The following is a 27407-nucleotide window of genomic DNA, read 5'->3' on the forward strand; positions in this document are numbered from 1 at the left end:
TCTCTGAAATTATGCAATTATTCACTTATTGAATTAGGGAACTAACTGTCTGCCTTTTTTTCTTGAAAATGTCAAACTCGAAACACTTTCTACTTTTGACAGCATTCTCAGTGTATTTTCTCTCTCAAATCTGTTCTATAAAATTCTGGGAAAAATAATTAGAAATTACTTGAAGGTAAAAGTTAGTAATATATACACTAATGATTGAAGATAAGCTATTTTGTTAGAACTTTATTTGGTGCTAAAACATTAAATGATAACTTATGTCTATAAAACAAATTACCAAAAAAACCCTCTTGGTCATTCTTGATTCATTGGAAGTTCAGAGTGTTTAAAATTAGGAACAGTAAATACTTGAGTATAGCTACACTCAAATACTTGCATTTTGTATTGATTCTTACAATATGAATAATATATTTGTGTGATGTTCTAACTCATATTAAATGCAATAATCACAAGACTGTGTCACTGCAAATGGGCCATATACTTAAAGGATCAATGATATGATTAATTAGAAGAATTAATTTCTTTTAAATGCGAGACTTCCTCATGCTTTGAAAATAAGAAGTCCCAATATGCACAGAAACGCTTCAGCCAGAAAGAACTCAATATTCTCACTTCAAATTACAGTCTGCACCTGTCAGTGTACTCTGACTGTTTTACTCAGTCAGTGTGAGCAGGCTGGGTGGTTCCATTATCTCCAGAGTGAGTGTCTGCCCATGGCTCTGTGCCCATACGTACATGAAGTTGACACAGCCCGTCCCTGCAGGCGGAGCGATCCAAACAAAGCTGAGGTTGGTGGTTGGGAGATGGCTCACATGGGATGCAACCACGCTGCACATGAACTGGTTTCCGAACTGGTGGTCAGACATAATTCCTGGGAGAAAGAGACAGAGGAAGGAAACAGTAACAAGTGTTAATGGCTCGTTGCAAGGTGCTAACAGACTGAGAAATGCGTCTGCCATGTGTTTCATCATGGCAACACGGAAGGAAAAAACCCCAGGGGCGTGCCATCAAATAATTAGAATTAATGCCAATGAAAATGCTGGAGTTGGCCTTTGCCTGAGCCAAGGCTTTGCATTCACTGCAAGGCTCCAAATATTTTCTGCTATTAGTCTTCATGAGGCCAATGCCAGAGGAAGTATTTGCATTTTGGAAGGAGCTCGATCACAGACGCTGTAAATCAGTTATTCCATTACCTCATTTACACTCATTACATATCTAAAAGAAAATAACATCTGAAGAAAAAAAAAAAAAAGTTCTATTTTAGTCAGAAAAATGAAGCTCTAAAATATATCTATTTGGGAAAACCAGATGAACCCAGGAATCACAAGCTCTTCTGATCTGAAGTAAAAGCAACAACCTTCCACAGTTCTACCAGTACATGTTCTTTTGATTTTTCTTTTATTTCTTTCTCATGTGTGCTTTTAATGCATGAATGAATGCAAATGTCATCTATTAATCCCTCCCTATGTCATCTATTAATCCCTCCCTCTGGAATTCAGTGTAGTTCAACATTAAACAAAATAACTGTATTTTTAATGTAAAAAAAATGTCTGACAGCAATTTTTCTCCCCTTGGACCCCCTTTGTAGTTTCTTACAAAGTAGTACAAACTTTGTTGCTTGTTTGACACCCTTCGGCTTAAAGGAAGACAATATTACCAGAATGGATCACTGCTACTATATGAAAGAGTAAATGATAAAACTATTCTTTTAAACACAATTATCAGAAAGAATGCCTTGTTCCAAGTTACTTCAAATATTGAACCTTCATTTCAGAAAACAGTGACATGGGCTGAAACATTGCTAATAACAGGATCAAAAGGAAAAGGCAATGGGAGCAGGCACTACTGTGCTCAAAAAGGTCACTGTCAGCTATTTGGTGATTGCATCTCAAAGTTTATAGTGGCTGGTATTTCTCAAATTTGCTTGTTGCAATTCAAACAATAATAGAGAAATAAAGCCCGTGTCTTGTCGTAGTGTACACCACAGCACATGCCACAGCTGAGACAGGCACAGTACTCAGAGCATCACCATACAATTTCAGAAAGCTTCAACCCATACAGAGTAACACCATACCATTTCAGAATGCTTCAGGTGTCTGCCCATACAGAGCAACATCACTTCAGAAGACTGTCCTTCTATCATCACTTCAAGCATCTGCCCTCCTTGCTCTTTAGCCCAACCTTTTATTGTCTCATGTTGATGCACTGCCCCTGCGTGCCCTCTGTTCCCCTGGGTGGTTGCTCAGTGCCCCTGGGCACTCCATGGCTCATTGCTGTCAGTGCTGCTCACCTGCTGCTCACAGCTGTGCCCACTGGGGATGGAGCTCAGCCACATCCCCACCCCAATCACCACAAACTGTGTGCCTACAATCTCTGAGTATCAGAATCCTTTATTACTGTTTTTTTGGGAATTCTCCTGTAATGTGAATGTAGCAATTTTTTGTAAGCCCCCACAGATCCAGATGTGGAAGGAGTTTGCAAGTGAGAGTTTTACATCAAGGAGGGGATAAATCCTTCCTAATGCAAGCACACTGCTCCACTGGGTACCCCCAGGGACTGGATGCCAGCAGCACTTTGCATGGAGTGGGGGCTGTCTCACAAGCAAAACATTTCACATTTTACAGACAAAAGGCAATGTCTGAAATCCTGGTCAGGTACTGGTGAGTATGACAGACTATAGCTCAAGGTTATGGATGTTATTTATCCTCAGGGCTATGAAATTCTACACCAGCTTCAGTTTTTGGGCGGGAGAAATGAGCCACAGTGAATTTAAGTGATCCATCCCAGGAGTGACAGCAGGCAGCAGGTGATGGTAGTGATGCCTGTGTCTTTTGCAAACAACCACAACCTCCTCATTCAGGGTTTTTCAGTTCCCCACTGAAAATCCACATGAGATTTTCTGTCATTCACACAGTCACAGCTCAAATCCCCAAATGAAGCTGCAGCTCATTGTGTCAGGGTAGTCACAGAGAAGGCTCAAGCTCCCCTGAATGGAGCCTCTTTTCTGGAGATCAGTAGTAGGGAAATCCAGAGAGATGGTATTTTACTGACTCTTCTTTATTGCAAGAGACTAGATGCAGATGAGGTCTGGCCACTTCTTGCCATGCTGTATTGTTTTATTTGCCATTCTTGGCTAATTGAGAGGGGTGGCAGTAACATCCTCAAGGAATCCCTCTTGCCTGGTGCCCAGGCTCACTGCCCTGCTCTCACTGCTGGAGTCCTGCAGCAGGGCTCTGCTGGGACAGATATGCCCAAAACTATGCCCAGAGAGGTCCCTCACAGAGCAAATGCTATTTGGGCAACTGCTCTGCTTCACCCAGGGTGCCAGGTGGTAACTCTGATTTGCTCCCAAAGCCTGTCCCTCTCCCTGAAGCTGTGCTAAAGCCAGTGGCTCCAGCACTGTGGGCTGAGTCTGGGGGCTGCTGCAGCTCTCATCTCTCACCATCCCTGGCTGTGCAGTGGGAAACAGCCAGGCTCAGACTATCAGGGTAATTAAATAACAGATGCTGTCAGGGGAGAAGCAGGAACAGCCCTGCAGTTTGAAGAAATTCCCCTTTCTCCAGAGCCAGCCAAATGCAAGGGAGGACAAAGCCTGCCCTAACACATCCCCCAGCCAGGGGACAGCCAGAGCAGCTTGGGGAATGTGACTGCTTCCCTCCTTGGCAGCAACTTGTGAGTTAATGAATTCCCTAGGTTTCAGGCAGTGTACTGCAAAAATGTGCCTAATACATCAAACACATACAACATCTGTGGAGAATTTCTTTTTCCTTTGATTTACAGTTTAAAAAAAGAACAATTTTGCAGTTACTAGAATAAATTCTAAACAAGGAAAAAAACCAAGTAATTCAATATTTTTTTCAGGAAAAAAGTCAATGAATAGTACAGCAATCATTCAAATCCCAATCTTATAATTCTATCACCATGTTATCTTTATATTTTATTAATAATTGATTGTTAGATTATTACAATAAAAACAACTCTCCCCATCTCCTGGACCTTTACTGAACACATCAACTCCATTTAGGAGTTCAGAACCTTTAGAACATTTAACAACAATTAAATAATGAAACTTCAGTGAAGGACAGCAATATTAAAAAAACTTTTTGATGCTTAAATTCCAAGGTTTCCCATTGAAGGTTGAACATAAAAATGATTAAAAATGCAAAAAACAATTGAAAATTGAATTGGTACTAAGAACTTGCTAAATTAAGGGCAAATAATATTATTCCACCCTTTTGTTTCCAGTCTTTTTGTAGTTCCTTATTATGGAAGGCAACTCCACCCTTCTCCTCCAGCCCCTCTCCAAACTGGTAAGCTGCTTCTCAGACTGTGTGTTTGCCCCATAGCAAATCAAAGTACAAAAGTGAAAACACATTCTGCTACAAAAAGTTTAAATGATTATGAGACAAGCCTGATTATACAGCAGCTCTAAGAACAAAACTGGATCCTGTATGTACCTCTGACAGCTTCAGAGTGGCTCAGGTCAATATTGTGTGTAGGTATCTCTCTCACACCCTGGTGACCAGTGCCACTACATACATTCAAGTCTAGTCTCACAAAGTCTCACAAGTCTCACAAAACTAATAATCTTTAGGTGAAATTTTAAGATCATCCTGTATAAAACTCTAGAAATACTTTAGCAAAAAAATCAAGTGTTTCCATGTGACTTAATGAGTACTGAAATGCTCAGAGTTTTGTGAGAGGTACCCATCCACAGCTCCAAAACATGCTGCATGCAAAGAGGCTGTCAGCATCTCTCTGAACTCCTTTTGCCTTGGTTTTTACAGTGTGCACTCTCATAATGACCGGCTGCAGACTTCTTTCTAGATTCTCCATCCCCTAAAATTTCTGAGGCGTTAGCAGTCTCAGTATGATCAGAATAACCATTACAACCACTCAAATCCCAGACAAGCTTTGTACCTGTCAACAGCACTGCCAGGACAGAAATGAGACATTCTCAGTCCTTCTCAAGAGGGAACTCAGCAGCTGTTTTTATTGTGTAAACTTCAAACAAAATGTGTTTAGCTCTATTCAATACACTATCTATAGTCAATCAAAGAACTTCTATTTGAAGAGGTAGATTTCAAGGGATAAAATTAATACAAGAAATGCAGGGATAGAGAAAAATATTGGAAGGAAAAGCTTAGGTAAAGTCCAGTGATAAATACATAACTTCAGTCTTTAAATGTTTAAAATTATTTAATTGATAATCAGAGCCCCTAGTAGGGCTGTAACAGCTAATGCAGGGAAATATTTTGTTTCTTTTATAAGATGGCACAAACAAAGGTGTGTGAGATGGGAAAATGGTGGTCCACAAATGCCCAGATTCAGGTGCTGACCCTGAACTCATTATTACTTTCACCTAGTTGTGCAGCTTCTCCAAAACGGAGAACCATAGATTACAGCAGCCATTCTCCCGTGTGGGCCCCTGAAAGACCTTTTCTATCACTTTTCTAGTGATAGAGCTTGGGAAGCATCTAATGGTACAGATAAATGCAGGAAAGAGTCACATCTTTCTCCGCTTTGCAAGTCTGAGAAACATGGATCTGCAACAGCTCTGACTTTCACCCTGCGTTATGTGACTACATAATATTCTGTATTACAACATGACATATCCTCCTTAGAAAACAGTTTTCTAAACCAGAATTTCATACAAGGAGCTCATGTGCATGTCAAGGTCCTTGGTAAACCCTTCCTTATAGCTAAGGCTCAACTTTAATCTTATAAAAGAAACAGAATTTCCAGTGATGAACCAGATGGCAGCTAGATACCATTTCCTATTTACTACATTATTTGAGTATGATATTAAACAAGAGAGTGAATGTTAAATGCAGGTGTAAAATGAATCACCACATTTTGGATTTGCTGCTTCTAAACTGATTATCTGCTTCATGCTTCCATTTTCACAGATATGTGTAAGTGAGAGCAAAATGCCATACATAAAATATTGATGAAATTCCAAGAAAAAAAAGCTCCAAGTAACAAAATAACTCTGGCATCTTTGAGAAAGCAATAATTCCTGATTAGGAGATATAAAATTTGAGTCAGAAACTGACATTTTCAAATTACATTTTGCGTTATGCAAAAATAAAGTACCTAGCCCTAGGAACCATCTCTTCCCTTGGGAAGCAGAGCTGAGGGCTCTGTTCTCCATCCAGGCTCTGGCATCTCAAAGGATGATCCACAAACCCACAAGGTAAGCACAGTTCTGTCTGGTGTAAAAAAGCAAAAATTATGAAAAAGTGACTGTGCCTGAAAACACCTCCTGTGCTGAATCTCATGCACAAGTGGCCAAACCAGGGCTTGCTACTTGTTTTCCCCATGCAGCACCAGGGACTTGTTCTGAGGGGGATTTTTTCAAAATGGAAAGATGATTGTAGCCTTTTTTTAATATTTTCAATTAAAGTAATCACTTTGGCAGGGAGCTTATGCCCACAGTCTCCACTTTCCAGAATCACATCCTCTCTAAGAAATTGAGGATCAAATATGCAGGGGTGCCCCCACTCTCCTGTCACATGGAAGAGCACACCGCTGAGATGCAGGAGTGCTGGGACAAGCGACAATTCTGTGGCTGTTAACAAGGAGCCTGGTTCCTCAGTAAAACCCCTGTAGAACAGGGCTCCTCTGCAGAACCAAGGTCCTCTGCAAGTTCAGGGGAAGCCATGTTGTCTGATGTTATCCATGTTATCCACATTATCTGAGGTGCAGCAGAGGCCCCAGCGCAGCTGCACTGGTGGCTGCCAAGACCTGAACTCACAGAAAGCCAAGTGGAGACCTTAAGGAACAATTTAGGATAAAATCTCAATGTACATAGACATGAAGTGCTATTTACAGCTGCTCAAGCTGCAGCTTTCAGACCACACTTTCAGAGGTAGGAACCTCCCTTTGTCCTGTGTATCTTCAGATGTTTTAAAGGACCTTTTTGAGACTCACCTGTAAATATATGTAAAACTGAAATTTATGTTTTCACTGAATGCTACAAAGAGTGAAATAATGCCATAGTTTCAGTTATTGGAAGAATATTTGAACAACATCCTTAAACAGTTATGAACCCCTCTCAGAACCCTGCAATGTAGTCTTAAAATTTTAGAACTAGTGATAGGAAGAAAATCAAATTGCTCTCTGTTTTTTGGTGGGTTTTGTCTTTAAAAAAAGTCCCACCAAAATGTTTAAGGAAAACATCAATAATCCATGTTAAAAAGGACCATTGGGGGTAAAGAAATATCTGGAGCTGATAACTATAATTTCTAAAGGATGAACACAAATGTACAGTTGTGAGCTCATGCAGTTTTTACCCAAGCAAGTAGCCAGCTAAAGGTTTCTAAATTGCACATGCAAGTTCCTTTCAGCTGGAGTAAAAGTGCAGAATGTGGCCCTAAGTGAACTGCACCCACCCTGCTGAAATTTGCTGTTGCCAATTGATTTCTGGGGGAGATTTCATTCTGCTTCACAGGAAAAAACACATCTCATTTGACAGAGTGTATCAGACTGCTAAAGCACTTGGTAGCCTTGTGATCAATTAAGGGTCAGGATGGTTTGATAAATTATTAAAGAGTATGAAGAAAGAAAAGACCAGCAACCAACAGATACATTCTCCCACCTAGCAATATGTTATTTTTATCTTTCTTGAAGTCAGGTGTTTGTTTCATTATTATTATTATTGCTACTGCTTCACTATTAAATAATAAATCTTTTCACTATCTGCAGTGCTGGGGGGAAAATACCATCCACATGTTAATCAGAACACCAGGAAAAAACCAGATATGTGTAAAACAGCTTAATAAAGTCTGCCTCTAAAATCCATAATTCCTTCTGTGGTCAGGAGAAAACCAGAGCCTGAATACAGCAACCTGATTCTTCAGAGGGTACCACAGTGCTGATGTGACTCACACTTCAGATAATAATAATGGGTTTTATAACCTTTTTTCCCCCATACATGAAATGTAAATATATTTTCTTTATAGTTCTAAAAATAATAATTTATTACAAGTTCACATTTGAATTACATTCACAAACTGGGATTCAGGGAAACAGTTCAGTTTAGGGCTTTTAGGTGCTTACAGGAGAATTCCTTTATATCCACATTTGTGAATATTTCCTGAACCAAGCCCTTCGCTAGAAACAGAGGTTTGCAGGAATGAACCACTAATGAACAGATTTTTGAACATTTGCTGTGAAAGGGAGACTATATATTTTGCTTAATCTCACTTTTAATGTTCTTTAATGGGATTGTTAATCAAAACTCTTGAGCACTTTCTGTTAGAACCCACTTAGGGTTATAATTTAATCTCAGGGATTTATGAGTACTGGTCTCATTAAACCTAACAGGATCCACACATATGGAAATTGTGGAGAATGGTGAGAATTGTGGAAATGTGGAATTGTGAAGAATATCCCCTCACTGAGTGAGTCCCTTGTGTAATGTGTGATTTGGCTGCATGACTCAAGGGAATGGGTTGGTGAGGCCCTGGTCTGCAGCCTTTTGGTGGTTTCAGGCCATTGTCAGAAGGATGAGAAGACAATTTACTGCTGAGATCTAAGTGCTCCATAGAGAGCAGCACAGCACTAAGTGCTCCAAGGCAAGTAGATTTAGTAACAGTAAACAGGGACCAGCAGTAATATAAATAGAAAATGCTAATAAATTACTGTGTTGCTGAAATATAGAAGAAGAAAAAAATCTATTTCCAAAAGCTTGAGCCAAAATCTATTTTAAATGTTTTCCTAATAGTCCCAGCATGTTTTATAATAAGCAACTTATATATATTTCTTTATAGACCTGTTAGGCTGATACCTTCATTCTGTACTTTTCACAGTTTCTATTTTAGCACCAAAATCTAGTTTATTTAGCACCAAATTCCAGTTTATTCTGTTGAAGGAAAGCAACTGTCCCTGGTTTGCATCCACTTTTATTTTAAATTGTTACTGACTGGTGCCTCATCCACATGAGCAGCTCTCATGCAACTTCCAAAAAATATAGCTTTGTTCTGAATCTTTCCAATTTGCAAACATAAATCTTAGTCTTGTGAGCCAAACATGAGACACTCTGCTTGATAGAGCTTATACCAGTGACAAATGTGACAAAGGGACACCTTGTTATCACACCAGACATCTGCTCCCACCAGCCTCATTGTCAGAGCCAGCAGTAACCACATCCTTCTCCTTACAGCAGCAACAATTCACCCAAGCAGCACTGGAGCCCCTGGAATTGCCCTGAATTTGCTTCAGTAGAGGTGAAACTGTGAACCAGCAGCCTTAAATGGCAACACCATCCTGACCCACTCATTTAAACAGAGCCATGACCCAACCAAACCTCCCTGCTGACCAGAGCAAGGGACATCAAACGAAACATTGCTGAGCAATAACGAGAAATTCACCACACAGTCACTAAAAATGTAACTGCCCAGCACTCATCTATAAACACAGACATCCTGATTGGATCTATAATGCACTTAGAAAGCACCAAGTTGGGTTTTTTAAATAAAATAATAGATAGTCTTCATCCTAGACTCAGCTGAGCTGGTCTGAGTGGTTTGCAGTGACAGCATCCTCTCTTGTCTATGTGGTTGCTGGTAACGCTTCTTGGTATCTTGTTTGCTCTTCTATAGCCTAGCATGACTAATTAGAATAATGGCTTTACCTACAAAAGCCTAAATCTCTCTTTAATTTATTCCAAATTAAGTTAATGGTTTCTGGCAGCAGTCTGCCTTGTAAGGCATTTCCTCTGTTTTGATCCTTCGCCTGCAACCGTGTTTTGTGTTTGCCCTCATTGCTGTCACTGCCTCAGTCACCCCAGGAGCCACTCAGCACCTCCTATCCTGGTTGCACTTGCACTGTCCTAATTACTCTTTATACCTCTGTTATCAACAGTGCTGGTGAGCTCTGATGGTTTCAAATTGATAGTTTCCTCCAAGGCAAATTAAGTCAGTCAAACCAATCAATAAGGATAACTACATAATGAAACCAGAGGGACTTCCATATAAATCTTTCCAGATGGAGTATTTATCATCTGCAGACGTCTCCTCCTGTTTTGGAGTGATGTTGTTATGGAAGCTATCCTGTTTTATCCCCCATTTCCTTATCTCGGATGATCTGAAAGTCAACTTGAAATCATATTGTGTTGTCTGGGTTAGCTGGGATAGAGCTGGTTTTCTTCCTAGTGTTGTGGTTTGGATTAAACATGAGAATAACATTGATAACAAGCTGATTTTTCACTTGTTGCTCAGTAGTGCTGACCCCTAAGTCAAGGACTTTCAGTGTCAAGTGTCAAGCCAAGTGTCTCGTGCTGTGCCATGAGCAGGTGCACCAGAAACCAGGAGGAGCATGGCCAGGACAGCTGACCCAGATGACAAAGGGATATTCCATGCCACAGGGTGCCATGCCCAGTCTATAAACAGGAGGACTTGGCCAGAAGTTGCCAATTTCTGCTCAGGGATGGGAGGAACATTGGTCAGCAGGTGGTGAGCAATTGTATTGGCACTATTTGGTTTTCCCCTTGAGTTTTATCCCTCTCTCGCTTTTTCATTTTTATTAATATTACATTTTACTTTATTTCAATTATTAAACTGCTCTGATCTCAACCCATGAGTTTTACCTTTTTCTGATTCTCTTCCCCATCCCAGGAAGTGGAGAGAGTTGGAAATTGAGTGAGTGGCTCAATGCAGTTGGAGTCTGGGGTAAAACTATAATGTGTACAGAAGACAGGTTTGTTCCTCACCAGTACCAACTGCAACATCTCCACAGAGCTGGAGACAAGGGGCACTTTCCATTCATTGGAGCAGTTCTGGAGGTGCTACAGGTCTCATGATCCTCCTTGCCACAGCTGGGCTTACAGCATCCTCAGCAATACCTACACTAGGGTGACCTATGTAAGGCTGCCTGCAGCCCCAGGGGCCCTTGCTGGGACACTGAAGTGACCTGTGACACAGCCAGTCCCACAGTCTCTGGGAGACTTTTGGGGATATGTGAGCCTCACAAAAGCCTCTCTGCTCTGGAAAGATGGCATGCAGGCAGGAGAGATGCATATGTGAGGGAAAAGCCAGCTGAGGTAATGACAGATTGTGATTTTATCTTCATATATTTATACATGGCCAACCACTAACACATGTGCCATTTGTCCCTACAGTGTGTGTAACGCTGTGATCAGGAGTCAGGATGTTTGCCTTTTTCAGCAGCTGAAACCCATGACACATTAGTGCTGGTTTGCCACAAATTCCTTAGAATTCATAAATACAAAATCCAGAAGAGTAAAGTTGCATAATGGGCACCATGGCCATTCTCGGCCTCTGCAAAGGGGTGAAGAGAGCAGAGGAATCACTGACCAGATTGGTGGGAGAGGTAAGGGAGAGGTGGGGCTAGAAAAATGGTATTATGGATTGAATGGAGGAATTTCAAATAAAATTGTCAATCTCCAGGAGTTCTTTTTTGAAATCATGCTGAAATTCAGTGCTGCTGGCTGAAACCCACCAGTATCTCTGTCCAGATCAAACCAGTGTGGAAGAAAGCAGAGTCCTGTACACCACCTGTATGGTCCACAGATATTTGGATGTATCAGGAAAAAACCTGACTGATTTTCCTCCTCTGAGGCCCCAAATCTATGATAGCTTTTATAAGGCATTAGGTCTGGGCTGAAGCATTCCTGGGAGGGCGAGTGTGTGCTCTGTGTGCTGGGTACCAGCAGCAGGATGTGGCAGCCCAAAGGGACAGCCTGGCTGAGCCCTCATCCCTCACCAGCACCTGGCTGACCCCAACAGGGTCATCTCAGATCCCACCAGAGACAGGGGCAGTAAAGGCAGAAGTTTTGACATTTAGGTACTCAGCAAAGCTGGAGTGTGAAAATCAAACTGTTTCCCTCATACACATTGCTCATGCTTTTTTTCATCATCAGAACAGAAATATGAACTGTGATTTGCAGACTTTCATGGTACTTTTGGAAAAAAAATTTAAAAAAGAAAATGAAAAATTCCTTTTCTACAAACACACACAAATTTGCTTTAATTCTCTATGCATATTTAACATTTCTTTTTGCAATTTACAGGACAAAACAAAAAGTCTAAAAATTGTTCCCTGTCACTTGTAAAATGTGCAGTAATTTATTTTGCCTCCTGGTTTATCCTAAATAGTGCAATGATCCAATTCTTTGCATTTTCATAATGCCTCTCCCCTATGGTCAGAGTGGACCACAATGTTGAGAGTATTAAAGGGAAGGGCAGCATAGTCAGCAGGCTGAATTTCTGTCCACTGAAGGCAGAATGGCACCCATAAGAAAACTCAAAAAATATATTGCAAGCTAATGAACATGAACAGCAGCAAAATATTTAAGGAAACAAAATATAAATACAAATATTTACACACCAAAAGAAGCAAAAATAATCACTGCCAGCAAGCTCAGAAGGAGAGTAAATTATTTTACTAATTCACTCCCACATTACTTATTTGGGAGTGAATTATTTGGATTATTTATTTGTTTTTACTCTAGTGACAAAAAATCACCCATGAAAAAAAAGTCTAATGTATTGTCCCTTGCCATGTGGTATATATTTAGACAGGTATACCATAGACAAAAATTGTAATACTGCAGTTTTGTTTCTATCTGACAACACATAGAGTCAGTCAAGAATCACAAGAATGCAGAGAAAGAAAGCATTTCATTCCTTTGCCTGAAAGGCAAAGACTGCATTTCATTCCTTTGCCTGAAACTTACTTCTAGACAAAACATCATCAATCCTCAACATGCAAAAGCACTTCCAGATCAGATATAAAACAGGAAAATAAAAGCAATCTACCAAGAACAGTAACCCCCTTATAAACTATCAGTCAATGTTAACCAAAACTCCTGGGGAAAAAATAGTGCAGGAAAAAAATCTGCAGTTACTGGAGTCTGTGTCCTCAGAAGAGCACTTTATGACTAAAGGGTCAATGCTGATCTCCTGCAGTCATTTCATGCTCAATAAAGGATCCTAAAATGTATTCCTGGGGGTGCTGCATTGGGCTGGCATTGGGCTGGCCCAGAGGCAGGGCAGTGTCCCCAGAATGGCACTGACTGCTCCACACCCCTGATAGATCTGCAGCCCTTGCTGTGCTTGGTGTCCTATGCGCTCATGGAAAACAAAATTAAAACAGAATAAAATATTCACCTCTGAAGCCTAATCAAGGTTCATGTGATAGCAGCCAACGTAACAACATGCATTAAAATTAAGGGTGCTACAGAAACAGGGTGCAGAGCCCTCTACCACATGACCTACAAATCAACTCATGGTTTTGCTAAAAAAAAGAAAACTTTATCCCATCCTGTGTAAATATGAGGACACCACCAAACTAAAGATCATGTGTAAGAAGGTCAGAGCTGCATTTTAGAATTTGGGATGGAAATGGAAAAATACATTTGGACTCCAGATGTGGGATGTGAGTGTGAGCAGAGCATCCCAGGTGCTCCTACTGCATCAGCTAGATGCTTGAATTTAATCTGAAACCTTGCTTGCCTCAGTTCCATGAATGAACACAGCTGAAAGCTCGCCTCTCCCAGCTGATGCCCCCCACTGTGGCTCTAGTAGGATAAATGTTCCAAGATTTTACTGTGGATTTAAAAAGGGTTTAAAGAATATGCTAAGTCAAAGTAACACCCAAGGGACTTACACTAGAGAGCTGCAGTCCCATTAATGTATAAATAGAAGGCTAAAAATGTAAAGATAAAACATGGCTCTGCTTTTTGACGTGCTAATCTGCCCTTAACAAGAAAAATACCTTGAAGAGCTGCAGGTCTGCTGGGAAGTTCTCCCCTTCATTATTGTTTTGCAACAAAAAAAGCGTGTGTTTCACTCAGGGAGAAATTTAACTTTACATCTCAAGGTCTCAAATATATTTTTTCTTGTTCAAGGCAGATTAGCAGTTCGGAAATGAGAAGGTTTCCTAAATTACATTAATCTCAGCCCTGCCACGCATGCTAATTGAGGTGCTTTCTTCTGAGACTTCCAGCCACTTTGCAATTGTGACTTTGCTGTTGCACACTGCAACATCAGCTCTCACTGATATCAGTCCTTCTCCACATGTCCATGTTCTCTAACCTGGCACTGATTTTCTTGGATGGCATCTATTGATTTATGAATGGAGAGAGTGCTGCTGGATCTTGTTGCTCATTGATAAAATAGTATACAAAAGGGTATTTCTGGTAAATAAATGCTTACCAAATTTGCATAGATTAGGGAGTTTCCAATTGATCTACAACTATGGCCTAAATATGCCAAAGAGTTTGATCTGGAAGAATGTGGCATCCTAAAGCTGACTAACAGAGCATTTTTTAGTGCAGTGTCCAAATCATCCTTGAGGAAGGATATTGCATTGCTTAAACTGCTTTTTGGATAGATTGAAGCCATGTCATACAAGTGAATCCAAAGGGTGACAGAGCCATTCCAGAGGGAGGCTGGGTGGCTACAAGTTCACAAAGACATGGAGGATTGGGGAATGTCTGTGTCCTGCTCCCCCAAAAAATATTCATAGTAGAATATTTGTGATCACTAATTGTGGCTGTAATAAATTTATGTACTCCACACTTCTAACACTGCCTGGTCTTTATTTTGCAATTTATTGCAACAAATCTGTACTTCACTTTGAAATAACACCTATTTTTCATTTAAGTGTTTTGAAAACGAGCACTGCCCAACTGGAGCTCAAGGTTGTCCTGGCAATATGTTAAAAGCTCCAGGGCTGCCAGTACTGTGCAGGAGGGTGCATTATTTTTCTGGGGTGACAATTACAGTTTTAGTATTCCTTACACAGGTGGATGCAGTGTGGTACAAAGCACAGACAGCTCTTTGGAAATGACATCTAAGCTTCAATTTGATGGCCATAGAGACTTAGAGATGATGGAAAGACCAAAATCATGCAGTATGACCTTCCAGCTTTTGAATGCTTCTTTTTGCCTTGTTCATTCTTAAATGATACATGTAAGAGATCCTTTAAAATACCACATTAAGGAAATAAAGCATTTTATCACACGCAAAAACTTCATGACATAAGCAGAGATCTGCCCTACTCATATCAACAACTTTTACCACTTGAACTACCTATCTTAAAATAGTTAAGTTTGGTTATGCTGAAGTCACTTTTCTGAATAATTACACTCCTGTGAGCAGCTCCAAATTAGCTTTCAGCTAATTTTAGTTTACATCAGCTACTGATAGGAACATATTAAATTGTAAAACTTATATAAAAACTGAGTAAACTCTTGAGCCCCTGATAACTCCCACGGGAAGGGTCCAGACCACTTGAACTTTAAATGCATAATGAGGCAGTCCTCACACAGCAAATGGTTGCAGTCCTGTTATAAACAACATGGAGAGATGGGTGCTTGGGATGGGCTCCACAGAAACTACCTATAACATATGTCCCATTCAGTTTTCAAGAATTCCTCGATAATAAGGATTACAGAGAGCAAAAATGTAATGTATGCAACAAAAAGATTGTGATCCCCATGGTCAGCCCTCCAATACAACTATTTCCAAAAAAATGAAGGAAAGAAATCTTTTTCTTGCTAGCAGGCAGCTTTTATTGTACTAGCAAAGAAAGGACTCTTGATGGAGATAACAGCTGTGAGCTGAAACAAATTCCCAATATTCACTGCAGATGTAGCAATCAGAATTTTAAATCTTTTTATACCTAATTCTACTCACTCTGTGCAATTTTCAATGACATGTAATATGTGGATTACTTCAGGAGAAACATGCCATTAGGGATAGCTATCTCAGTAAATTTAATTTACTTTCAAAGTGGGAAAAAAGAGAAGATTTGCTGGAAAATGGAGAAGAACATTAATAACAGAAAGGCTGAATTGAAGAGAGGCCATGATAGATCTCTGAATAGTAGTGGGTGAGGCAGGTTGGTTTTGGTGCTCTCTGGTGTGCTTTGAAATAGTGAAGGTAACAAAAAGATGCTATATTAGTACAGAAAATTTGAAAATAACCTTTAAGACAAATCTTTGCCGCTGAAGGGATCATTTCAATGTGATATTTTATTAATAAAAAATGAATGTATGGCTATATTCAAAGCTGAGCCTGAAATGTGGCAGAGCATTTGGACAAGAAACTAACAGGTAAATGACTACATCTGTACAAGTATGGCTGTAGATAGAAGTGTGCTCCACACCAGTAGAGGTCTTCTTACAGGAAAAATGAATCAGCTACTACAGTATCTGATATCTTTATCCTGTTAGAATTGGATCTCTGCTGGAGAATATACCAGTTTGATCACAGCTTCCTTCCTGGAGCTCCTGTTGTTCCATCAGTACTTATTTTCTGTGCATAAAATACCTCTTAAAATCCAATATACCATAGAAAAATCTTATTTTAGAACTTCTGAGCCTTCTGTCCAGAGGATATTTCCTGAAGGAAAGCCTTTCTTTGGTCAGATGGTCTAAGCAGGAATAGCAGTACTTTTGCTTTGAGGCTTATGCTTTTCCCATGGATCTTCACTGAGCTCTGATGTGCATGGTCATGCAGCTCTCCCTTATAACCACTCAAAGAAAGAACATCCTATTCTTCACTCCTTTCTGAAGGGCCACCAATGGATTGTGTTACATTCAATTAAAAAATGCAGCTATGCCACACATTGCAGTACATTCCAAAAGTGTTGTCTGTGAGTTGAAGGCTGACTTACAAACTTTTTATGCACTTTGTAAAAACTCAAACCAAACTTAGCATCTGAGTTCTTGGGTTAATTTTTCACACATTGATTTAAATAGCTTCATTTGAACAGGTAATTGCTCTGGTCTCATGCTTACTTCTCCCTCACTCCCATTGCTCCAGCAAACATCCTCCCCTCAACCTCTCCACCATCCCATTCTGTCTACTCTGCTTCCACACTGTCCTCAGACCCCAAATGTCCCTGTCCTCAAGCAGCTCTCAAATGACAGTCCCCATGACAGGGCTGCAGAACAGAGCTATCTCCATCTTCTTTCTTGAGGAAAAGGGGAGATAAGTAAATATCAAACAGCTAATTCCAAGGCAAACCTTCAGTGTTCACAAAATGCAGCATGTATTGGTCAGAGTTTTTCTGTCATCAATTTTCTCATAAAATCCAAAACTTATGTACAAATCTTTCAAATCCTCAGGTGACTTCTGGAAATAAAATTACCCACAAAGAATGAAAAATGTAATTTCATGACAACATGCCATCACCAAAAGAGCACCTTTCCCTGTGTTGTTCAGCCATTTGGCTGAAATCTGCAGAATTCCAGTTTGGCTCATGACAATTGTTGATTCTCTTTGTGTCATCCCCATTATTTGAAGGGCTTGTTGTTTCCAGTGTCATCTAAACATAACTGGCCTATGTTGTAATTAAACTTTCATTAAGTTTTTAATGGGATCTCAGAGGAAAACAGTATTTGACTAACATGTATTATTCTGCATGTATTAATCAAGTGAATTCTTGTTTAACTGATGGACTTTCACACAATAAGTATTCTTCTCCATTGTTAATTAGCAGAGTTGAAAATAATAGAATCTGTTTTCACTGAAATAATACTTTTGTGTCCAGAATATTCTGAAACTTTTATTTTAATGTTTAACTTTGATTCATTTCGTTCCAAAATTCAATTTTTAGTCTTTCCTGAGGCACTTCAATTAAAAATACAATATCCCTATACTCAAAAGTGGCCCCAAACAATAACAAAATTCATGGCATTAAGCATTTGAATCCCTTAGGCCAGCTGTCCCTTATAAATCATCACTAAATAGCACTTTCATTACTATTGTCATGAAATGTTAGTCAGGATTTTCATCAGAAATCTGGAAGATCTGAAATCACCAAGTGTGACAGCTTTTTATGATATAAGCATTGGCCAGGTGGGAAGAAATTTTCAGTCAGGCACATGGAACATGGTAAACGGATTATTTGGTAAACCAAGCCAACCTTAAAAACAGCAAAACAATCTCACATCCACCTCCTTCCCCAGTCCTGTAGGAACAAGGAAACTTGCAAGAGCAAGGACCTGCAGGAGGAAGAGATTTCACCTAAGGCTGGGGTTCCCATGCAGAACAACCTCCCTGCCCTGCAGTACTGAAGAGGAAGGACCCATCACATCAGGACTGATGCTGGAACTGAGCAGGGCAGCCCCTTCTGCTCCCTGTGCAACAACCAGAGCAGTAAGAAAAGGTGGCAGGTGACACCAGCAGGCAACTCTGCTCTGAGAGATAGAGGCACCCTGTGCCAACCTGACACACTCTGTCCCTCTGGTGAACCAAGAGATGGTTACAGGACTGCTGCCACAGCCTTGGTCCTCACCAGCAAGTGCTCCAGCCGCACAACCCAAGTGCAGAAGGCAAAGGCAGGGACTGGCAGAACAAATATCCACCTGCTGCTGGAGAAAGTCAGGTGAGAGACCCTCTAGGGAACCTGAAAGTGCACAAGTCTGTGGGACCTGATGAAATGCATCCAGGGGTCCTAAGGAAACTGGAGGATGCAGTTGCTCATGATGTTCAACAAGATCAAGTGCAAGATCCTGCACCTGCATTGGAACAATTCCAAGCACAAACACAGGCTGGGCAGAGAGTGGACTGAGAGCAGCCCTGGGCAGAAAGACTTGGGGGTGCTGCTGGATGAGAGGCTGAGCATGACCCAGCAATGTGCACAGGCAGCCCAGAATGCCAAATGTATCCTGGGCTGCACCAACAGGAATGTGGGCAGCAGGGCAAGGGAGGGGATCCTGCCCCTCTGCTCCGCTCTGGTGAGACCCCACCTGCAGAGCTGCACCCACATCTGGGCTCACAACAAAAGAACAACATGGACCTGCTGGAGAGAGTCCAGAGGAGTGCCACAAAAATGATTAATTAGAGGCATGAAACACAATTAGGATTGTTCAGCCTGGAGAAGAGGCTCCAGGGAGACTTTATAGTGGCCCTCCAAAACCTCACAGGGGCCTACAGAGAGATGGAGAGGAATTTTTTCACAAGGGCATGTAGTGGTGGGACAAGGGGGAATGGCATCAAACAGAAAGAGAGTAGGTTTTGATTAGATATTAGGAAGAAATTCTTTGCTCTGAGGTGATGAGGCACTAAAAGGGCTTGTCCAGAGAAGCTGTGGCTGCCCCATCCCTTTAAAGAGTTCAAGGCCATGGATGGATTTTGAACAACCTGGTCTGGTGGAAGGTCTCCCTGCCCAAGGCAGGGGTTTGGAACCAGCTGATCTTTAAGGTTTCTTCCAATCCAAACCATTCTATGATTCTATGAACTGGGGCTACAAGAACACAAATTGCTGGGGTTCCCAATTTTAGAAGGAAGCTGAAGATTGCCAAAGTCTGGGAAAAAAAGCTAATCTGTCTTATTCCTTCTGCTTAGATATAAAAATTTTTCCTTACACCAAAAAGTCAGTGTTCAATGTCTATAGGTTATAAATTATTTATCAAATTTTAAAAGTGATTTGATTTCAGTGGATAAGTTACCCTAACATAAAGAAAATACCCCCTAATAAAGGACTTTTAGATACACTGCCAAAGACACAGCAAGAAACAGCTCCTGGAAGTTCAAAGGAGAAACATTAAAATTAGAAATTAGGCATATTTTTAAACAGAGTATGATTAATGAATGGGAAAAGAAGTACACAAAGTGGATTCTTTACTTCTTGTAGAACATGTAAGGTCATGCACTTTAGATAATAACAAGAATACGTTCAGCTATAAGCTAGAAATTACTGAGGAGGAGAAAGCTCTGTTCACATTAGTCAACCACTGTTTGAAAATAAGCTACCAGTGTGAAAAAAGACAAACACTGCCCTAGAATTCATCAGCTCAATTATTTCTAGTAACGACGGGGGAAGTATTAGTACGGGGCTGGTAAAGTACTGCTAAGACATCACTTCAATTATTGTGTGCAATTATGAACGCTTGTGTTCAAAAAAGATTAACTTAGGCTGGAGCAGCTGCAGAGAAGGACTGCTAGGATGATGAGAAGAATGTAAAATATGTCACAAAAGGAGGCAGAAAGAGCTTGTTTAGAAAGAGGATGACTGCTATCACTAAATATCACAGGGCTGCAAAGGAGCTGTTTAAGCCAAAAGACAACCATGGTATAAGAACAAAGGGTTGAAACTGGACTTGAATAAATTTACTCTAATTTAGATCCTTTTTAATTACTAGGCAAATGAAGCATTGAAACAATTTTGCAATAGGAATTTAGGAGATAAATGACTATAACCAGCTTTAAGATGGAGCTTAAATCCACACACATTAAAGCTACAGCAGAATTGTCACAGCTCCTGCAGCTCCAGGGCCCAGAGCCAAAGTGAAAGGTTCCCTCCTGGGGATGGCTCCCTGGCACCACAGGATTCATGTGCCAAAATGGCCAAACCACCCCAAAATGCAGGGTCTGCTGAAACCAATATCATGCTTAAATTGTGACCAAGCCCTGAGGTTACCTTAATAACTTGCCTCCTCTTAAAAACCAGAAAGTTATATCTACCTACAAGCAGCCCTGTTTCCAGGTTTTCTGTTAATGTCAGAAATCTACTTTTAAAAACTAATCACTTGTTTATTTTTCCCAAAGCAAAGCTCAAATTACACTGAAAATGCCATAGTTAAGCAGACATGTACCAAGGTTCATATACAAAAAGGCAGTATTTAGATCATGCTGACAAAAATAAGAATTGCCTGGATAAAAAAGGATTTTCACTGTTTCTCTTGTACTTTATGTGAGTAGGAAGCATTGCTTCAGCCACAATCAGGTTAGCATTGACTAACAGTGGTTCAGTTTAATGTTGTCTGCCTTGTTTAAATAACTCCTGCTTAAAGTACCCTTCTTGTTGCATGTGGAGTGATGAAACAGTGCTTTAATAGCAATCTAGCTGTGCTGTGGTCATATATTGTTTTCCAAACTCCTTCTGTTTATAATAAAAGGTCATTTCATTGCACTGGTTTCCTGAAACCCTTCAGATTTATTATTTGTCTTCAGGGCATAGAAATAGAAAATCTTATGAAGACTCTAAGCTATTTCCGCTTCTATTAGAATAATTTTTAAACTACTAATATCTTCCTACTGCTTCTTGAATGCCTGCTCTAATTAGATTGACAACTTCTTACTTTGTTATTCTGAAATCTGTATGACTGCATTTAAAAAAAAAACCAACCAAACACCTCAAGAAACAAACTGCAAATAAGATGGATGGGGATTTAAAGTGCAAGTTTCCTCATGTTTAGAATTATTACTAAGTTGAATGAATTCAGTTTTAATTTAATAACAATAATATAATTCAATATATTAATAAGAATAATTATTATTATTCACATGAGCAACATTTCTTGTTTATGTGGTTTATGTAACCCAGAAAAGCATATCTGCAATTATTTCCACTGAAAATATCCACTTGACTATATCCCATTTTTAAATGCTCCTGAGTTCATGTTTTTTTCCTCTGGTGCAAGTACTTGTACTTCTACAAATAAAGTAGTAGGAATATGATGTATTTTCCTTTCTTAATAAAACAAGGAGGAATATTTCTTCAATTAAAAAAGACAATGAAAATAAACACAAAACAGGACCTCTACTACATTTTATTAGACTATGATTCAAGAAAGTGAGCACTACTTGAGTGAGTTGTAAACATCTTTTCATATTTGGGGGAAATCTTGAGAATTATTGGCATTGCTTTTGAAGATATTTATATTTCATTTATAATAAAAAACCTAGCATAAGCCCAGGAGACTCAAAATAAAGAGTGCCACAAGATTACAACTGGTAGTGCTGAAGAACCAAGACCCTCTCATAAATGGTCAGCAGATGCCTCTGTTGGAAATTGCAAATGAATTCAGTTCAAAATTAAATGCTTTCTGAGTCATTCCCTAGAGACTGGAATTCAGCCTTTAAATACACATGAGAACCCATCAAATGTGAGTCAATAAAACAATGCATGAAAAGCCACTTGTCCTGGCGAGACGCTCCTACACCAGCTTTTTAGAAAGTACTTCAGAGGGTTTGCAGCAGCACAAATTCCGCAGCCAGCATAAAACCAGATCGTGTTAACAGTAACCTTTCCTCTTTTTTCTCACCCTGTGCCAACAGGGTGACATTAAATATGATTTCACTTAAATCAACTCACTTACTACATAAAAATAGAAGTAGCTCCATGTAATTTCAAAGCTGTGTTTAAAGGATACTGCACTTTAGCTATTCCCAAAGCTGAAGTGAAGCTGTTTGTTAGCAAAGCCAGACAATGCCCTGAGTCTCAGAAGGAGCAGGGCCAGGGTGGGACTCAGCCCCAGGCAGACAATGCGGACGTGCCTGCGCATGAGTGACGAGTCTTGGCTCCCCTCACACCGTGGCATGGGACACGTGTCCACCCCAAATCTCCATGTGCCACCAGCCAAAGAAAATTACCCACTTGCAGGCTGACCTTACCCATCTGTGGGGAAGGGGCAGGAAGGGCTCTTATCCAGTTTTATTAGAATTTCACTTAAAGGGCAAGCACCGAGGTCCGTTCCTTCTGAGCGATTTGTGAGTTTATGCTTTGGATATTAACTAAAGTAATTAATCAGCCTCCTGTGTCAGTGCAGGCTGGGGGATGAACAGATGGAGAGCAGCCCTGCCAAGAAGCACTTGTGGGGGTGGAAGGGAGAAATCTGGACATGACAGCAATGTGCACTTGCAGCCCAGAAAGGCAAACACGTCCTGGGCTGCCACCCCAGCAGTGTGGGCAGCAGGGCAGGGAGGGCATTCTGTCCCTCTGCTCTGCTGAGACCCCACCTGTGGTGCTGCAGCCAGCCTGGGGGCTTTCAGCACAGGATGGACATCAACCTGTTGGAGCAAGTCCCCAGGAGACACATAAATAAAGGTCAGAGGGTTGGAGCACTGCTCCTATGAAGCCCTGCTGAGAGAATTGGTGCTGTTCAGCCTGGAGAAGAGAAGGCTCCAGGGAGTTCTGATGGAGGCCTTCCAATACCTGAAGGGAGCTTACATGGAGGATGGAGAGAAAATATTTACAAAAGCATGTAGTGACAAGACAAAGGTGAATGGCTTCAAACTTAGAGTTGGTTTAGTTTAGACATTAGGAAGGAATTCTTTACTGTTAAAAGTGGCAAGACACTAGGACAGGATTCCCAGCCCGTGGAAATGGCCATGGCCAGGTTGCCTGGGGCTTTGAGCAATTAGGTCTAGTGGAAGTTGTCCGTGCCCATGGGAAGAGCAGTTGGATCTTTAGGATCCCTTCCAAACCATGCCATTCTACAATGATTTTATAATCATAGATTTACCAGATGGATGGCCTCTGCTTTGGGCCAGAGATACCATGCCAACAACTTCTTTGTATTAAACTTTTAATAGTCTCATAAGATACTTGAAGTAGATGGCTTTTTTCTCATGGACTATTGCAGACTTCTAACAAACTTTATATATCTCTTATGAAAGCTTAGACCTTAAAAGCTAGATTTCTAGGGAACATCCCAATCAATTAAATTTAAAATGCTTCATATGCTATTAAATCAAAATCCTACATAATGAAATATTCTAGTTTACAAAGTACTTCAGTCTCCATGAGCCAATCTGTCCCATCCCCGTGAATTCCTTGAATCTAGAGGGGTTTTTTTGTGTAAAGTGCTCACCATAACACCCTGCAATAACTGAATGTGACAGATGTCTTTCAAAACTCCTCTGGATGAACTGCAGTGAGCATCAGAAAATTGCATCTCCTGAAATACTTTGCATTTCAATCATCCTTGGAAAGCAGGGCACCTGAAGGCAGGGCTGTATGTGAGTGCCTGAGCCAGACAGCCAAGGTCCCCAAGCTACACACAGCAAAAATGAAGTCCCTAATGGAAGGATGCTCAGAAACAGGCTGAGGAGATACAACTAGGAGTAAAGCACAGAAAAAAACCCTAAACTTTCCTGGTTTTAAAAACAAAACAAAAAAAAAATCAGTAACTAAACTCCTCATAAATGTTTCCAGGATAGAGAATGTTACTGAATTTTACATATCCTGCTCAGCATATTTAAACTGAGAGAAAAAATAAACATTTATTTGTCCCATGCTAAGAAAGAGTCCTTTAGATTATCACATATATGTGATAAATTCTTCAGGGCAAATCTGAATTCCATACTCATGCTCAATCTTTACCCAAACTTTCATCAGAAGCTAGAATACACCTCTTTGATAGTCTCAGGGAAAATTGTTGCTAAAGCACATTCCAGTTTATTTGGTTGAGCTCTTGGCAGATTATGACTGAAGGTTTTTAAAAGAGTTCATTACATCTTTGCCCTCCTTAAGCAAAGGTTATCACAAAGCTGCCTGTTGGAGTGAATTATGACTACTGGGTGGTCACTACTGCCTGTGATATTAATTATTACATGTTCAGTGATAAATTTAAATCAGTAGATAACAAGAAGAAATCTCTACCAAGACCTTCATTATGGTATCTAAAAATAGGAAAATTACACTTACAGGGAGAAAATTATAAACTTAATGTATACATGTGCTGAGCAAGCAGATGGTATATTTCAGGAGATTCACTATTCATATCAAAATTAAAAATTTAAACTTAATCCTTCTAAAAATTAAAACTTGCAGGATGAAACAGTTCTTAAAGTTTTTTTTTAATCTAGACTTTTTAAATGTTCATATTCTTCATCTTAAGAGCTGATGCTGTCAGCATTTATTGATTCAGCCTTCTAATAACTACATCATCCTTCCAGCATGTCAGAGACTGTCAAGGTGACTATGATGGCATATGACTGGAGTATGAGTCCAGTGTCACAAAATATTTGTGTCACTAGTTTATCCAGAAACAGACATATAGCAAATGTCAGAGTGATAGAGAAGAAAAATACTGACTTTATTAATGAACTGCTATGTAAAATGTTTCATCACTTGCTGTGATGCTGCCAAAATAGCCCTGTCAAGTAATTATTTAAATAGTTTTATTTAAACAAGCCAGAGCTCTGTGAAAGTGCTTTGAACAACATCACATCTTCCCAAAACACTACAAGGTATTCAACATTCAGCTATTTAACTTGATGTTAACTGAAAAAAACCCCCAACCTTCTCATACAGCTGCAAAGTATCTTTACTTTCCTACACTGACTATTTATGTATCTACTGGATTTCTTCTAAAGGTTGTTTTCCTTCAAGCACTCTAACAGCTTAAGCTAAGCCTTATGAAGATGCAACTTCTTTGGTTCCAAACAGCATCTATTTTAATAAATTGCATTATTTTTCTTAAAGGTTGAAATGAGGCAAGAAGTACAGTAGCTTGACTCATTTAATAAATTTAAATAAATCCTTGCTTAAGGCTTTCAATATCTTGAAGTCATCATTTTGACCTAAAAGACACATTTTCTTTCTTTTCAGAAGCAAAAGTCAGTGTTCAAATGACACTATGTCTAATATGTCACCAAAAATAACGAAGCTCAAGCAGCAGATGAACTATTAAAGTATTATACACATATTTTGTTAAAGAAACTTATAAAAATCTTTTTTTCTCCCTCTCTTTTGAAACCTTTAAGTAAGGTGCAAAGCCACGCCCAGACTGACATCACCACCCTGGAATTACGGACTTCATTCAGTGATAAAATCCAGCAGAGCAGAATGGCAGAACAATCCTACTCCAAAGAGCAAGGATTTCATTTGAAGATCTGCACTTTTTCTTCCTGTGGATTTTATAGCAAGAAAGGCTGGACTGACAGGCTCCTGTGAGGTGATGTTCACTTACAAGCAAGTGCGTTTTAGATACTTCACAAATTTCGCATCAAAACAACCCTGAATTTTCTAAGCTCGGTAGTCAGCAAATACCCCTTTTAGCTGTGGCACCAGCTGTGAGAATGACCTTGCCCATGCAAAGGCAGAGTCCCTCCTCTCCAGCTGCCAGCAGAGCTGGTGATGGCTGAGCAGGAGCAGCACGGGGGGACTCTGCCCTTCCCTCCTGTGCCCCAACAGGAGCTGGCCCTGCTCCCACTGCCAGCAGGAACCTGGGAACCTCCTTCTCTAGTTCACGTCTTTTAGCACCCAATAAATGCAACCCTACCATTCACTCCCTACAAACAGCAATCACCTTGCACTGGCATAGTCTTGAAAATTGGGATATTCCTTTTAGCAGATTTGGAGCAGATTTTTCTTGTGAACCATCTCTGAAAACACACAAATGATTATCAGTCACAACACTTACAAGAGACAAGCAAACAGTGAATTCAGCTGGTAGGACAGGTGATGATCAGGATTTAACAGAGGGCTCCATTTTCCTCTAAGCCTGATTTTTCACCACATATAATCAACTCCACTTCAAAATGTGGCAAATTGGCAGATAAAGGGGAAGCAGTCTGATGACATTTGTTTGTCATAATATGCCAGAAATTAGTTTACAAACTTGTCTTCAAAATTGTGACAAAAACAATTTCCATTACCGTTTCACATTTGCAAGAGGCTTCAATGAGTCTTAATTGATGAAGTCCAAGAGCTCAGTAAGTTTTGCTTGAATATGCTATCAGATCCTTGCATTTTGTGACAAACACAAGATGCAAGGAAAATAGGCCTGGCACAGCCAGGAAGTCAGGAGAAGGGGCTCTGACTGTCACAGCACAACAGATGACAATGAGGCATCACTGAGCCAGGCTCTGGACAAGAAGCAATGCAGGCAGGCACACTGGCACTGTGAAGTTCATGCAGCCATAGGAACAATCGCTTGATCTATTCTTGTGGCATACACACACACAGAATGCAGTTTTAAGATGGCCCTAAATTTCTAGATGATGGCCTTTTCCGCCTACTTTATTAAAGATATCCCTCTGTTACTACAAGTTACCATGCAACTCCAGCCTGTCAATCCTGCTGAATGTAGCTCTCAAAGCACAATGACAACATCTTTTGGAGAAAAAAGTATTTTTTTACTGTTATTGCAGTCAATGAAGGCTTAATTAATTTCTCCTTGACTTTTCTGCACTATTATCTGTATTATAATAACAGTCATGAGCAGTAAAGATTGGGCTGTATTGCGCCAGCATGTCTGTACAGAAAAATAAAGAAGAAAGTCCTTGCTTTTGAGAACACAGTCTAGCTGGTGAACAATAGGCCAAATGTTATTGCTAAGAAAATAAAACAGTAACAAAAAAGAATTTGTCATACATTGACATTTCTCTAATCAATAGCAAACAAGAGTGATTTACTCATTAAAAAGCAGAGAAGATGGATTTTAAGGCAAGATTTAGAATCATAAAATCATTAAGGTTAGAAAACACCTCTAAAATCAAGTCCAACTTTTAACCAAATACTAACATGCCCACTAAAACATGCCTACAAAGTGACACATCTAATAATTCTTAAACACTTCCAGGAATAGTAACTCCATCACTTCCTTGGGGAGACTTTTTCAATGCTTAACCACCTATTAGGTGAAAAAAAAATTTCCTAATACCCAGTCTAAACATCCCCTGGTGCAACCT

General features: G+C 40.1%; 1 protein-coding gene across 2 annotated transcripts in view; it reads right to left on the reverse strand.

Annotated features, from left to right (window-relative positions):
• Positions 1 to 27407, reverse strand: part of RELN (reelin) — a 286045-nt gene that overhangs the window by 203521 nt on the left and 55117 nt on the right. For both annotated transcript variants that reach the window (XM_054280910.1, XM_054280902.1), the window contains exon 3: positions 742 to 877. In XM_054280910.1, coding sequence (XP_054136885.1) covers positions 742 to 877 — 136 coding nt within the window. The remainder of the gene's footprint in view (positions 1 to 741; positions 878 to 27407) is intronic.

This window comes from Melozone crissalis, unplaced genomic scaffold (assembly GCF_028551555.1).
Source record: "Melozone crissalis strain CALT ecotype California unplaced genomic scaffold, PUWL_Pcris_2 ptg000004l_1, whole genome shotgun sequence".
Classification (NCBI taxonomy): domain Eukaryota; kingdom Metazoa; phylum Chordata; class Aves; order Passeriformes; family Passerellidae; genus Melozone; species Melozone crissalis.